General features: G+C 43.0%; 1 protein-coding gene across 1 annotated transcript in view; it reads right to left on the bottom strand.

Annotated features, from left to right (window-relative positions):
• The window catches only part of CREB3L2 (cAMP responsive element binding protein 3 like 2), a 115,838-nt gene that overhangs the window by 36,492 nt on the left and 65,559 nt on the right, over window positions 1-13,787 (bottom strand). The window contains exon 2 of the mRNA XM_027101798.1: window positions 10,517-10,733. Coding sequence (XP_026957599.1) covers window positions 10,517-10,733 — 217 coding nt within the window. The remainder of the gene's footprint in view (window positions 1-10,516; window positions 10,734-13,787) is intronic.

Genomic DNA, 13,787 nt, shown 5'->3' with positions numbered 1-13,787 from the left:
CCACGAGCCACAACTGCTGAGCCCGCGTGTCACAACTACTGAAGCCCGCGCACATAGAGCCCGTGCTCCGCAGCAGGAGAGGCCACTGCAACTAGAAGCCCATGCACTGCAACAAAGAGTAGCCCCGGCTCGCCGCAACTAGAGAAAGCCCGTGCACAGCAACGAAGACCCAACACAGCCAAAAGTAAATAAATAAAATAACTTTATAAAAAAATTAAAAATGAAATAAAATAAACAGCTCCCTATCAAAGGTCAAACTCGACTGGCAAATTTCCTCAGCATCACCACTTAGCTGTCAGCAAGAAAATAAAAACAAGCCACTGTCTCATGGCGATGAATCCTTCATATCCAAGGATGAAATGGAGCAGCTATGAGCAATGGGGCTAGATGCTGAGATTACCAAGATAGCGGCTAAAAACCCCACAAACCAAAACCAACATAGAGGCAACACCAAAATGCAGGTCCTCAATCATTTCCATATGTGCTGCGTAAATAATGGCACTGAATAGATACTGATTCCTGGGAAGGGGAAAAAAGAGATTAAACTCTAAATTGGGAGTAGGTAGTATCTTTATAAATATGTCTTATATATGTGTGTGTGTTTTATATATATATATACACATACACTCATATACATATTTATATATGGTGTGTCTGTGTACTTTTAAAAAGAGAAATCACATAGGACAAATGCCACTTACATGATATACACATATATGTACCCATTAGCTATTTATATAATATGTCTAAAGTAAAAAGGAAATTTTTGTAAATTAAAGAAGTATGCCTCATCTAAATCCTTCAGCATTTGATAACTGTGTTTGCCCTTTGAAAAATGTCAAAGGAGCTGGCAAATCTTGGCCGATTTTTGACGTAAACATCTCTTAAAGGAAAATGCTAAGGCTGGGTTCTGGAGACTGGGAGAGGGGCAGGAATGTAGTTGAATATGTCAGAATCATATTAAGCTGTAGCCCACTGCATGTTCAGACAGAAGGTAGGCGCCTGCCCGCCCAGAGTCCCCTCGCTGAGTGCCTGGACCCTGAAATCACCTCCAGTGGTGAGTGGCATGAAGAAGTGTTGAAAATAGTAAAAATAGCAAACACTGAACTGTGAGTGTTTACTATGTGCTAAGCATTATTCCAAGTGCTTTACATATATATTAATTAATTTAATCCTAAGAGCGACCCTGGAAGGCATGTACTATGATTACCCTCATTTTATAGACAAGGACACTAAGAGATGAACTCCCTCACCCTACGTTACCCAGCTGGTATACGGCCAACCTGGCATCCACACCCAGGCAAACCAGACCCACAGCCCTGCCCCTGGCCCCTCTAGCATACTGTTTCGCGAGAGATCAATGATGAAACAGATCTCTAGCCAAAAGTGAGCATTCTTCAATTAATGTTATTTTGAGCCCATAATTAGCCACTACAAAAGGTACAATATTGGTTCTTTCTATACTTCTCACCTTCGTTTATATGGACTCCTAATCCAATGTTCCTGAGGTTAAGAATTCCAGTTTAACACCAGCAAGTAAGAGCTAAAATGTTCTGAGAGCTCACTGTGTGCCAGGCACCGTTCTAAATGTCTTCACGTACTTACACAGGTTTCTGTGATGGATGCGATTTCCCTTGTACACCTCCCTCACTCCACGCCTTCTGTGCTTGTGCTTACAGAACCTCTTTCCCTTACTCTGGTGTTCATATTGTGGCCAGTTGATAAACTATGTATTTAATTATGTGGTAATTTACATAGGGCAATAATAACAAGAGCTAATATGTATTTAGTGTTTACTAATTGCCAGGCGCTGTTATAAATGCTTAATACATACTAACTCATTTACTCCCCCCAACAACAGTACAAGGTTAAGTATTATTACTATTATTCCCATTTTAAAGATCAGGAAAGGGCTTCCCTGGTGGCGCAGTGGTTGAGAGTCCGCCTGCCGATGCAGGGGACATGGGTTCGTGCCCCGGTCCGGGAAGATCCTACATGCCGCGGAGCTGCTAGGCCCGTGAGCCGTAGCCGCTGAGCCTGCGCGTCCGGAGCCTGTGCTCCGCAACGGGAGAGGCCACAACGGTGAGAGGCCCGCGTACCGCAAAAAAAAAAAAAAAAAGATCAGGAAAGAAACACAAGAGTTGAGCCACTTGCCCAGGATCACATAATTAATAAGTGGCAGAGCCCAGATTCTAATTCAGGCAAATTGATTCCAGAGATGAATCGCTATACTCCACCCGTGTTCTGCATTTGGCATCTCAGGTCTTCCCATAGGATACTGTGTTTAAAGTATTCATTGAATAAATATCTGTGGAGCAAATGACCGATTTCAAAAGATTTACTTAGTATATACACGCAAAAAACCCTTGTGTGTACATTTCTTTTCCTTCATGGAAATTAATGACTCTTACCCATGAATAGAGTAAGTTTAACGCTAGATAGCTGTACATATTGCTTTCTTATACCATTCTAGCATTGCAATGGCCAGGCAAACGAAGAAGTCATGATTTCACTTCTAAAAGGGGGGAAAGCATCATTATTTTCTTAACCTGTTAGAAAAAGAAAATAAAAGGTAATCTCAAAAGGATGATGAATAGCAAAAAAGCATTCACCACTAGCCCAGGCTTCAGACTCGGAAAGGAAGGCTGTTCCTCTGCTCGTCAACCCCAAGCACATCAGGTTCTTTCTGTAGCGCATCCATGTCAGGGGACCCAGCTACTCTCTGTAGGGAGATGACAGACACATCTGCCTTTTTTTTACCCTAGAATCTACCCCTCTAAGACAGCTCAGACCCATGCTCTTGTCAGCTCAGACCCACAGCTCTAATCAAATGTGATGAAGATACAGCTATTTATCATCTCTCTGTGACTTTCTTTCCCAGGTCCCACGGCCTTGGAATATTTCAACATCAAGAGGTCTTCCCACTGCAAACAGGAAACCTAAGTCACCCATGACTCATCTCTACCCTTTACTCAGCAAACCCGATGGTATGCTAATCCTGCTCTGGGTTTCATCTAATCCTTTCCAAATCCATTTTTTCTTTGCCATGAATGGTACATGCCTTTCCGTTTCTCCCTGCATTGCTATATCCATGCACACCTTCCCTGCTCTGGCGTCATCAGCCACGAGACACCATTGTCTTCTTCTAGACTCCAAAAAAAACACCATCCCACTTTCCTAAGGCCTTGTTTCCCATCAAATGCTGAGTCTCCGCCTTCCATCAGGCTACCTCATACCAGCAGCATCTGTTCATGTTTAGCTCACAGACTATTGTTTTCATTCCCACCTATGAAAACAGCTCCTTAAACTTAGGATATCCACACTAAGCCAATGTACCCAGCCATCACTTGCCCTACTCACTCTAGAAGTCTAACCAGGCTAACCTGAAGGAAGATGATTATTATTTATGTGCTGGTCCCACCCTCTCTAGACCTGGAAGAGCCACAGTTATAGTCCTTTATTCCACCCAAAATAAAGTTACCTTGACTTGTGCATGGTGCCAGTAGATCACTTCTGTATTAGTATATTTTATGCTGAGTCTGTTGATATTCTATATATTTCCAACTTGGTTCTTATATCATCTTGGAGGATAGGGGCCGTGTCTAGTTCTCTCTGAACAGCCTTCATCCAGCACTACTAAGTTTCTTCTTTAGGAAGAAGACTGAAATTAACTAACAAAGCAAATGAATACCTAGTCTCCCAATTTAATTACAGAGGAACATGACCAAAATAGAGTAACTCATGAAGATAACCTCCAGGTGGTGAGGTGCAAGACTTGGTCATTCACATATAAGCTTTTTATTCTTCAATCTACTTGGAAGCTTCTGCTTATCTCTTTATAACCTCTTTACTTTTTTTTTTTTTTTTTTAAAGAACAGAAAACCCTGCTTAGCAGCCTTAATCATGGGCAGAAATGAACGAGCTGAATGTAGGATGTCTTTCTGGTGGTTCTGAAGGTCGAGCCCACATTCCTAGGACTGGCTCCTGTGGTTGCCAAACGATGTGAAGTCCTTTAACTCAAGTGTTTCAGAAAAGTCTACAGTCAAATTCAGCCCTGAAGACAGATGACTCCTGTGTAATCTTAGACTAGTGTTTCTCAACCTTCTTTTGGTCACAGACTCTTTTGAGGATCTAAAAAAATTATAAATGTTCTCAGCAGGAAAACTGACAAATGTTGACAGCCCAAAATTTTGCATATAATTTTAGGGGTCTACAGTCCATCTGAAGAACATGATACACTAACAGGATAAGAACACCTACATTTGCCCAATATAGTTGGCCTGGGGTTCAAGGAGGGAGGAAGAGGGAAAAGAAAGAGTGAGCAAAGAAAGAACAAGAAAGGAAGGAAGAAGGGAAGGAAAGAAGGATGATGGTGGGAAAGAGAAAGAGGAGAAAAGGGAGTAAGAGGGAGGGAAAAAAAGAGAGAAATCCAATAAACTGAGAGAGCGTCTGTGCTTGAGCTGTTTAGCTTATCACTTTGTTTCAGGCTTGGAAGCAATTACAGAAGAATGGCATTTAATCTCAGTAAAACTGGACAAGAAGATTGGAATCATTGGCTTTCTGAGATATAATGAAATACTATCCATCACTAGAAACAAGAATTCCTAGTTTTGCTTAAGCGGTTTAAACAATGCAAAAGATGAAGAAGATTAAATTTAATGCAAACAGCAATTTTTAAAAGTTGCCTATTTATGTGTTGCCTAAAGAACTATCATCCTCCTCGATCAGGAAGGCAATCTACTTAAGAAAGCACTGACTCCAGAGGGACCTTTGTGAATTAATACTCCCTTAAGGCGGATGCAAATTGGGGTTCAAATGAACCAAATAATTCTGTTCCCAAACATTTGTATATCCACAGCAAAACAACTGAAGCCAGGAACTCGACAAAGCATTCCCGGGCAAGTTCCTCATCCGTTCATGCACGCTGTCTACCTTTGATGTCACACATCCCAAAGGGTTCCTATCCATGTTCATTATCCCCTACTTATAAAAGTACTTTTGCTGGGACTTCCCTGGCGGTCCAGTGGTTAAGACTCTGTGCTTCCACTGCAGCGGGCACGGGTTCGATCCCTGGTTGGGGAACTAAGATCCTGCATGCTGTGTGGCTAGAAAAAAACAAAAGCTGGCATAGAAAGCTTTTACTCAGAGAGAAACCGGTACTTAACGAAGATGAACTGTGGATCAGAAACTCTCTGCAAAATATATCTGACCCACTGTACCTATTCTCAGCAAACTACCAGCACGGCCTATTGCAGTGTCGACTTAAAATGTTGCACAACCTAAAAGTTGAGAATTATGTTTCATTCGGCGGACTTTCTGAGGACTTAAGCCTGGAAAAGAGCCTCTCCGATAACTCTGAGGGACTGCTCCGAAGAGGTGAGGGACAAGCCGGGATATACAGGACTTTCTGCAACAAAAACCAGGTAGTCGGAACATCAAAAGATTACTGTTTATTAAAGAAAACCGGACACCTCAAGGAAATGAATTTAGCATTTTTCTCTGTGTGGGAATATGCAAGAGTCTGGGCTCATTGAAATCATTCCTTTGATGTGCACCAGAACTATCTAGGGCCAAGATCCTGCTTTTTTCCATACTGAATCCCCTCGGGGTGCACAGTCTGCCTGACAGCTTGATGGCCACAACATCTTTTGTTTATTGATACGATACAGCAAGTGACACATTCTTTGTGCACAGCAGTATAGCACCTCTAAACAGAAGGAGGGGCCAGATGGGGGGAACTGAATGGTGTGTGCTTTGGCCTAATGATAAGAAAGCTTCCTGGAAAATACTGACTGATCATTTCTCCCCACACTAAGCTATCAGTATAGGTGGCATCTATGAGTTCCTTTATGCTGCCTTTATATGATTAGCATTAAAAAGCAAAGATATAGTGTTATCGGGAAGAGAAACGGACCCTCAACTTTTGGAAACCTGCTTATTTGCAATCATTTTAGTCGGGGTCTTGGTTTAGAAGAATCAATGTCCTAGCCCTCGGCCCACTATGTGCTTCCCTCCAACCATCACCACTGTTTCAACTCTACTCAACGCTTTAGGGCCCAAACGAAATTCTGCCTTGTTCATGCAATTCTTCCTGTGATCTTCACTGGGCGTACGCTCTGTCTTCTGAACTTCTAGTTTCTTTTCCTCTTGGGACACTGCTCATATTCGGTCTGATCAAGTATTGGGGTACAAGGCATGTTCCCTAGAGTCTGGGTGTAAGTTTTACCATCGTTGTCTCACAAGTATCTACGACGGTGCTTGACACACAGTAAGTGTTCAACAAACACAGAAGTGAAGGGGAAAGTTGCCCAGATTGTTTAGGCCAGCTCTACTCTGCAGAGTCTAGAAACAAGGCTGCTGAACGGCTGACTAGCTCCACAGATGATAACTAAATACAATATAGGTATTGCTATATTGTTATCACACTCCTGACACAGGGTCTCTGCACTTGCCGTTTCCTCTGCCTAGAAGCCTCTTAGACATACACCTAGTTCCTTCCCTCATCTGCTGATCTTTGCTCAAATACTACCTTCAAAGAAAGGCCTTCCCTGTCTATCCTATTTAAAATCTCAACTCCCCCACTGCTATGGTTTGAATGTTTGTGTCCTCCCAAATTCATATGCTGAAAACCTAATGCCCAAAGTGATGGTAGTAGGAGGTGGGGCCTTGGGGAGGTGATTAGGTCATGAGGGTGAAGCCCTCTGTAATGAAATTAGTGCCCTTATAAAAGAGACCCCACAGACCTCCCCAGCCCCTTCCACCATGTGAGCACACAATGAGAAGTCTGCAACCAGAGAAGGTTCTCCCCCAACCATGCTGACACCCTGGTCTCAGACTTCCGGCCTCCAGAACTGTGAGAAATATATTTCTGTTGTTTATAAGCCACTCAGTCTGTGGTATTTTGTTATGGCAACTTGAATGGATTAAGAAACTCCCCCCTCCTCCCACATCTCCCTATTTTTTTTCTGATTTATTTTTCTGTATATCACTGATCACCATCAAATACATATATATAGTTTACTTCTTTACTTTTTCTTATTTCCTATTCCCCCCTCACATCCTAGAATACAAACTCCATGAAGCAGAGATCTGTATAAACTGTGTTCAGTCTTTATCCCCCAGTGCTTAGGATAGTCGGTGGCAGATTAAGCACAAAGTAGGTGCTCAGTGAATAGCTAAGGAATAAATTTTTAAAATGAATCACAAAGCACCTGTACAATACTTACCTCTACTTGGCACTGTGTTTGGTCCTGCACAGGACAACTTCTAGAAGCCAGGAAACTGTAACCTGATCAAATACCTGCAGCCCAGTGTGTCTGCACAGTGATGGGGCACGCAGAGCAGGTGTCTCCCCTGATGTATCACTAAAGGCTGGGAACATGCTTCATTCAGTCTCCTATACCTTCTCCCTTAACAACTCAAGAGCCACTAGGAGAATGAATGGCTACACTGTAAGGCACTGATAACATGTGATAAAGGAGTTCAGACATGGAAGAAGCCAGTTTATAGACATCACTATGAGAAGAAGTCTTGTGGTCAGCTTCTAAGACATCCCCCCAGTGATCCTGTTTTTCTGGCATTCCCATCCTTGTATGGTCCCCAGCCACAAGGAATCAGGACTCCCCTGTGTGACTGACAGAATAACTTCCACAGCTGGGTCAGAAAAAGTATTTTAGCTCCTGCCTTGGTGTCTTGGCTCTCTCGCTCTTTGGAAGGCGCCTATGCTCACCACTACACCACCAACGTATCCCTCACTCCTTGGGAAGCCAGCTCCCATGCTGTGGTGATACTCAAGCAGTGCCATGGAGAGGAACTGATTCACCAGCATCAACTTGCCAGCTATGTAACAGAACCGCCTTAGAAGTAGATCTTCTAATCCTGGAAAAGTCTTCAGATAACTGCAGCCTCAGCCAACATCCGATTTCAACCTCATGAGAGATCCTGAACCATGTGGACAAAGAATGCCACCTGCCATATCAGCAAACAAAGGACGTTGTAGCCATCAAGCCCTCAGCCACTGCATCTGTCCCCAGCTGTGCACCCTGAGGGGATCCAGGACGGGAAAGAACAAGATACTGGCCTTAGATAGTTAAGGTGCACATCAGAGGAATGATTTCAATGAGCCCAGACACTTGCATCTTCCTATACAGAGGAAAATGGTAAATTCACTAACTCGAGATGTCTGTTTTTTTTTAAATTAACAGTGATCTTTTGATGTTCTGACTACCTGGTTTTTGTTGCAAGAACTCCTATATATACTGGCTCCTCCCTCACCTCTTCCGAGCAGTCCCTCAGAGCTATCTGAGAAGCTGCTTCCCAGGCTTAAGTCCTCAGAAATTCCGCCAAATAAAAAAACATAATTCTCAACTTTTAGGTTGTGCATTTATTTTTCAGTCAACAAACAGAACCACCTAAGTGAGCCAGTCCTGAATTCCTGATCCACAGAAATCATGAGAGGTAATGAATGATTACTACTGCTTTAAGCCACGAATTTGGGGAGATCTGTTACACAGCAGTAGATAACTAATACAAGAGGTATCAGAAATGACTTCCACAAAGGAAGTAGGGCTTGAAATAGAGACATCAAAGGAATTGTAGAAATAACAGAGGCAAAGCAGTAAAGAGAATACAGGGAAAACCATGAGCAAAGGCAGATACAAATATTAAACAGAAACCATACCCACACAGAACCTCAGGATTGGAAACAAATCTTAAAGGTCAATTTAGTCCAACCTTTCATGTAGCGCTAGAGTCTACTTTAAAAATAAAACAACTAAGACAGGGACTGCATGAATTTATCTAAGCTAAAACCCAGAAGAAGGCTGAGTCCTTACAGTGGCCCTCTGTGTAATGATAAAATGAGGAGTATTTAGTCATAACAGAGACCATATTCCTGCATTTGAACTGAGGTCATTCCTGGAAGTGATTTAATAAGAAATTGAGGGGGAAGGAAGATGGAGTACAGAGGAGGGGAAAAGAAAGACAAAAAGGAGGAGAAGCAGAAGAAACAGAAGCAGGAGAAGGAGGAAAAGAAGGGGATCAGGAAGAAGAACAATAACAACTCTACAACAACAGAAGATGAAAGAGGAAACACTGATTTATTGAAATGCTGTGTGGTGGGCGCTGTCCTAAGTTCTTTAAACACATCATCTCATTTTACCCTCACAACAGCTCCACATCCTCAAATTATTTTAGCTCTACTTCTTCCCTTCCTTCCCAGGAGTCTTCCCCTCACCCTGTTCTCCAGATCTGAGGTAGAGAAAGTGGACAAAACACAGAGAGGAAGGATTAAATCATCATGCATCTGACCTCTTGTCAGGAAAAATCTGAGAATACAGTTAAGGCTCCAGAGGGTCCAATCAAGAAAGAATCCACCCACAGATTCGAGGCCTTCCTTTCACTGAGGATATAAGGCCAGATTTCCTGGGCAGCTGGTCAGCAAACCTCTAATCAAAGGAAGAGTAGATCTGAGATGGGAAAGAAAAAACCTAGAGCATTCTCTGTCCCAAGATATGATGCTTTACTGATCCCAGAGTTGGTTCTTTTAGAGGCCAGTAGTAGACCTAAGAACCCTAACTGGAGGAGGGATTCCTCCACAAAGCTAATGGCCTATTTGTGAAGTTGATAGGAAGCATTTGCCTTTGACCCAAAGAAGCAGGAGGGAGGTTGTTCTGTAGGTAGCCACTTCACAAGATGTTGCCATGTGTACAGTGGTATAGGAAGGGAGGGGGACATCCAGGTCAAGCCAGAGGATATCAAGTTAGTGACCATCTCCCACGCTTTTCATCCTCCTGGGAGAAGAGAGCATATGTCAAACTAGTATTAGAGAATATAATTTTCAAAACTTAACTCAAGATACTAAAATAGCTGATTATACTTCTAGGAAAACAAACATAGAAAATTAAAGTTTAAAAGTATACATACAGCGTATACCAATTAAAGGCCTATGGATTAATAGTCAAAACATCTGAACATCTCTAAGGTCAGGAAAACTAAACCTTTAACACATACCATACTAATGGCATTGATAATGGACATGAAAGGGTAACCAATGAAAAAAGTCGTAGGGATGCTAGCCAAGATCTCCTATACATGGGGTCAATGAAACATGCTGAAAATAGGTTAAGAGGATGCCCAAGAAGTGTTTACGGAAAGAATGGTCATAAAAATGATTTCTCAGAAAAAAAAATGGCATGACCTCTGAAACAATGGATGTACTGGAATTATCAACCAGATAGGCCAACTTGATTTGCAAAAGGATGCTTTGCTGCCCAGTCCACAGGGTCAGAGAAAGCAATTAGTACCATTCCGCTCTAGCAAATTCCCAGAGCACACAGTCTCAGGTAGAGAGAGGTATTCTGTGCCTCTCTGCATTTCCCCATGGCCCAAGCACAAGGCCACACACAGCAGGTATGTGGCTGAAGGGGGCGCTAATGATAACACACACTCCACACCCTCAAGGAGGTCAGAGCCAAAGGTGCCGAGGTCCCAGCTGCTTCCCCTGCTCTGGGTTTACCATCATTGAAGCTGTCACTGGCGGTGACGTGGGCGAACGGTGACTGGGCCCGAGGCTCCTCACACAGGGAGTAGCTGTGCTCAGCCTGAATGAGAGGCGCCGGGGAGGTTGGGGACGGCTCTACCTCCATCGACACACTCTTCTCTGAGAGGAAAGGGTCGTTCAGGAGCTGGCCCAAGACGTTCTGGGAAAACTCATCCAGCAGCTCCGAGAAGTGCTACAAGAAACAAAGGAGGAAGGACTCAGTTTCTCTTAACCATGATCTGACATTTACACACATGTTCTAAAGCAAAAATATCATCCACTGCTTCAGATGAAGTCCCTTATACACAATGTCCAGTTATCTGTTGCTGTGTAGCAAAGCACCCCAAAGAGTGGTGGCTTACAACAGCCAAGAGTTATTATCTCTCACCACTCTGTGGGTTGGCTGGGTGGATGTGCTGATTTCACCTGGGTTCACTGACAGAGGCACAATGAGCTGGAAGGCTGGAGGGGGCTGGGCTGGGACACTGGACGCCTGGGCCTTTTTCTCAAAGAGCCTCTAGCAGGCTGGGAGTCCTCATAGGATTAGGATGGTAGAGATGTTCCCAAAGGGAGAAAACCAAAGCTGCATGGCCTCAGAGGTCACACATCATCACTCCCTCCACATTCTTCAGGTCAAGGCAAGTGACAACGCCAGCCCAGACTCATGGGGTGGGAAAACAGACACCACCTCTTGACCAGAGGAACTGCAAAATCACATCACAGGCAAGTGTAAACAGGATGGCATGACTCACTCGGGGCCATCACTGGAACTATCCACCACATTTTGCATTGGGAATATTTTAAAATAAGCTACCTTGTATTTTTGAAGCATGAAAGTGTTATTTATAGCCAAGTGCCAAGTTCAAAGCCATCAGAGGCAGCTTCCCTCTATTCTCCCAAGTACCTGGACTTTGTCCCTTTCTAGTTTTTCCTTAATCTCCTTGATCTCTTCTCATCTTCCATCTCCAACAGCAACACCTCCCTACCCACCGCCATGCCATGACAATGATAAAGAAATGGTCTATACATATATTCACAGGGAGTCCTATATCCCTCGTTCCATGGTCCCACATTAAAGGACTGTAGCCCCATCTACTCTCCCTCACTGATAGGGGGATGTTCATGATATGAGGGTCTGTAGAGCTGGGTTTCTCAACCTCAGCACTACTGACATTTTAGATGGGTGATTTTTTGTTATGGGGGGCAGGGTTGTCCTGTGCATTGTAGGATGTTTAACAGCATTCCTGGCCTCTACTCACTACATGCCAGTAGCACTCCCCTAGTTGTGAAAACCAAAAATGTCTCCAGCCACTGTCAAATGTCCCTTGGCCAGGGCCAGGGGGGTGGGGGTGGGGGTAAGGGGAAGATCACCCTTGGTTTAGAACTACTGCAGTAGAGTATATTAAAAATAATTATAATATAATTTAATTTAAAATTTCACTTGATACCAGCTGTTAGAGCCACTTCTACCTTCTTAATGTTCCCTGAGTCACAGACCAACAGGTGTCATCCTTATTGATTAAACTTTAGGGACACCTCTGGTATAGAAAGGAAGTTAGGAAAGCAGGTACAGCAATAAGAGAACTGATTGCAAATGGTGATACTTGGGGTAGACAATGAAAACTCTTGGGATTTGCAGAGCAACTAAGTCCGACCATTGAACTGAAGTGTCAGTGAAGGTGTTATGAAAATGAATGCAGCTTGGGGAAGCGGGGGGCAGGTGGTAACCCTAAGGTTAGAGCTCTAATATTAGGATAGTTGTAGGGCAGAACTTCTGCTTTTGTAAAGGAGAGAAGCAGACAACAGAGAGGAGGCCTGCAGGCTGGGTCCTTAAGGCAGAGTTAGATTGCTGGGTTCCACCAACGGCACAAACGTGAGATACGGCTGCATCTCATCAGGACAGAATGCAGAGAAGCCACAGGCCTTGGGCACATCCTAATAGGCATGGGTCATCTGTGAGAACAAGACAGGGTGGTTGGGAGAGGGTTCTCTGTATACAAACATATTTAGAACTGAAAGGTCCTTAGAAGCATCTAAGGTAAGAATTCCCAGATGCCAACTGTCTGCTTCACAATCACCAGAAGAATTTTGTTGTAGTTTTTGTTAATGGAATATTTCAAGCATTCAGAAAAATTAGAGAGAATAGAACCATAAATAATTACATATTGATTCCTTTTTAAAAAATTATTTCTCCACATTGTTACTGCAACATTTTTCCTTTACTCTTTCTTTCTTTTTTAAAAAATAAAACATGAAGCTCCTATCCAATCCCCTTCTTTCCTCTCAGAGTTAACTACTACCCTGAACTTGATGTTTATTTTTCCCATCTAGGACTTTACACTTTTACTACATAAGTATGTTTCTATTACAAACATACGGACTTTTTAAACTTTAAGTAAACAACACCATACTTCACACCTCCTCTGCAAGTTTCTTCTTGCAAAAAACTTTTTAGGCTTATTCATGTTTACATGTGTAGCTCTATTTCATTCAGTTAAATTTCTGAATTGTATTACATTGTACTTATCCATTTCCTCTTGAGGAACATTAAAAGATTTTTTTAATATATGCTATTGTAATAAACATTATTGAACATAAAGGGAAATTTTAAAACATACCAATCCTATGACCCATCTTCAGAGCTTTTGACTTAGTAGGTCAAAGACAACCATATAAAAACCACCACTACCACCTGTGATTCTAATGTTCACGTCAGTTTTTCAACCATTGAAGGTTGACCGCATCTCCACTCACCACCTCTCTCCCTACACCACTTTACAATTAAGTCCCTGGAAGTTTACAAAGTCACTGGAAGTTTACAAAGTCCCTAGAAGTTTGGACATGCTCAAGGTCAGAGAAAGATTCATGGATTTTGCAGCCATCATGTGCTAAACTTTAGATAGGTCCTGTGGATATAAAGTAATGAAGAAGAAGACAGAAAAAACCCTGCCTTCCTTGAGCTGATCATGTAGACCAGTGCTTTTCAAACTTTTATGTGCATATGAATCACCCGGGGATCTTAAGGCATAGATGCTGATTCACAAATCTAGGTGGGCCCGAGATTCTGCATTACTAATCAGCTCCCAGGTAATGCTGCTGGCCCATGGACCGGACTTTGCATGGCAAGGAGTGGAGCAGCTTCAAGGCTAAGACCAGGATGCAGGTTTCCTGACTCTCTGACAACATGAAGCCAGGGTCTGATTCCCTAAGCGGCTCCCCAAAGACAAATTTACTGGTTACCTGAGGG

Source organism: Aethalodelphis obliquidens, unplaced genomic scaffold (genome assembly GCF_003676395.1).
Source record: "Aethalodelphis obliquidens isolate GAN/ISIS:26980383/991018 unplaced genomic scaffold, ASM367639v1 scaffold5, whole genome shotgun sequence".
Classification (NCBI taxonomy): domain Eukaryota; kingdom Metazoa; phylum Chordata; class Mammalia; order Artiodactyla; family Delphinidae; genus Aethalodelphis; species Aethalodelphis obliquidens.
The sequence above is the reverse complement of the archived record's forward strand: the minus strand, read 5'-3'. Positions and strand labels throughout refer to the sequence as shown.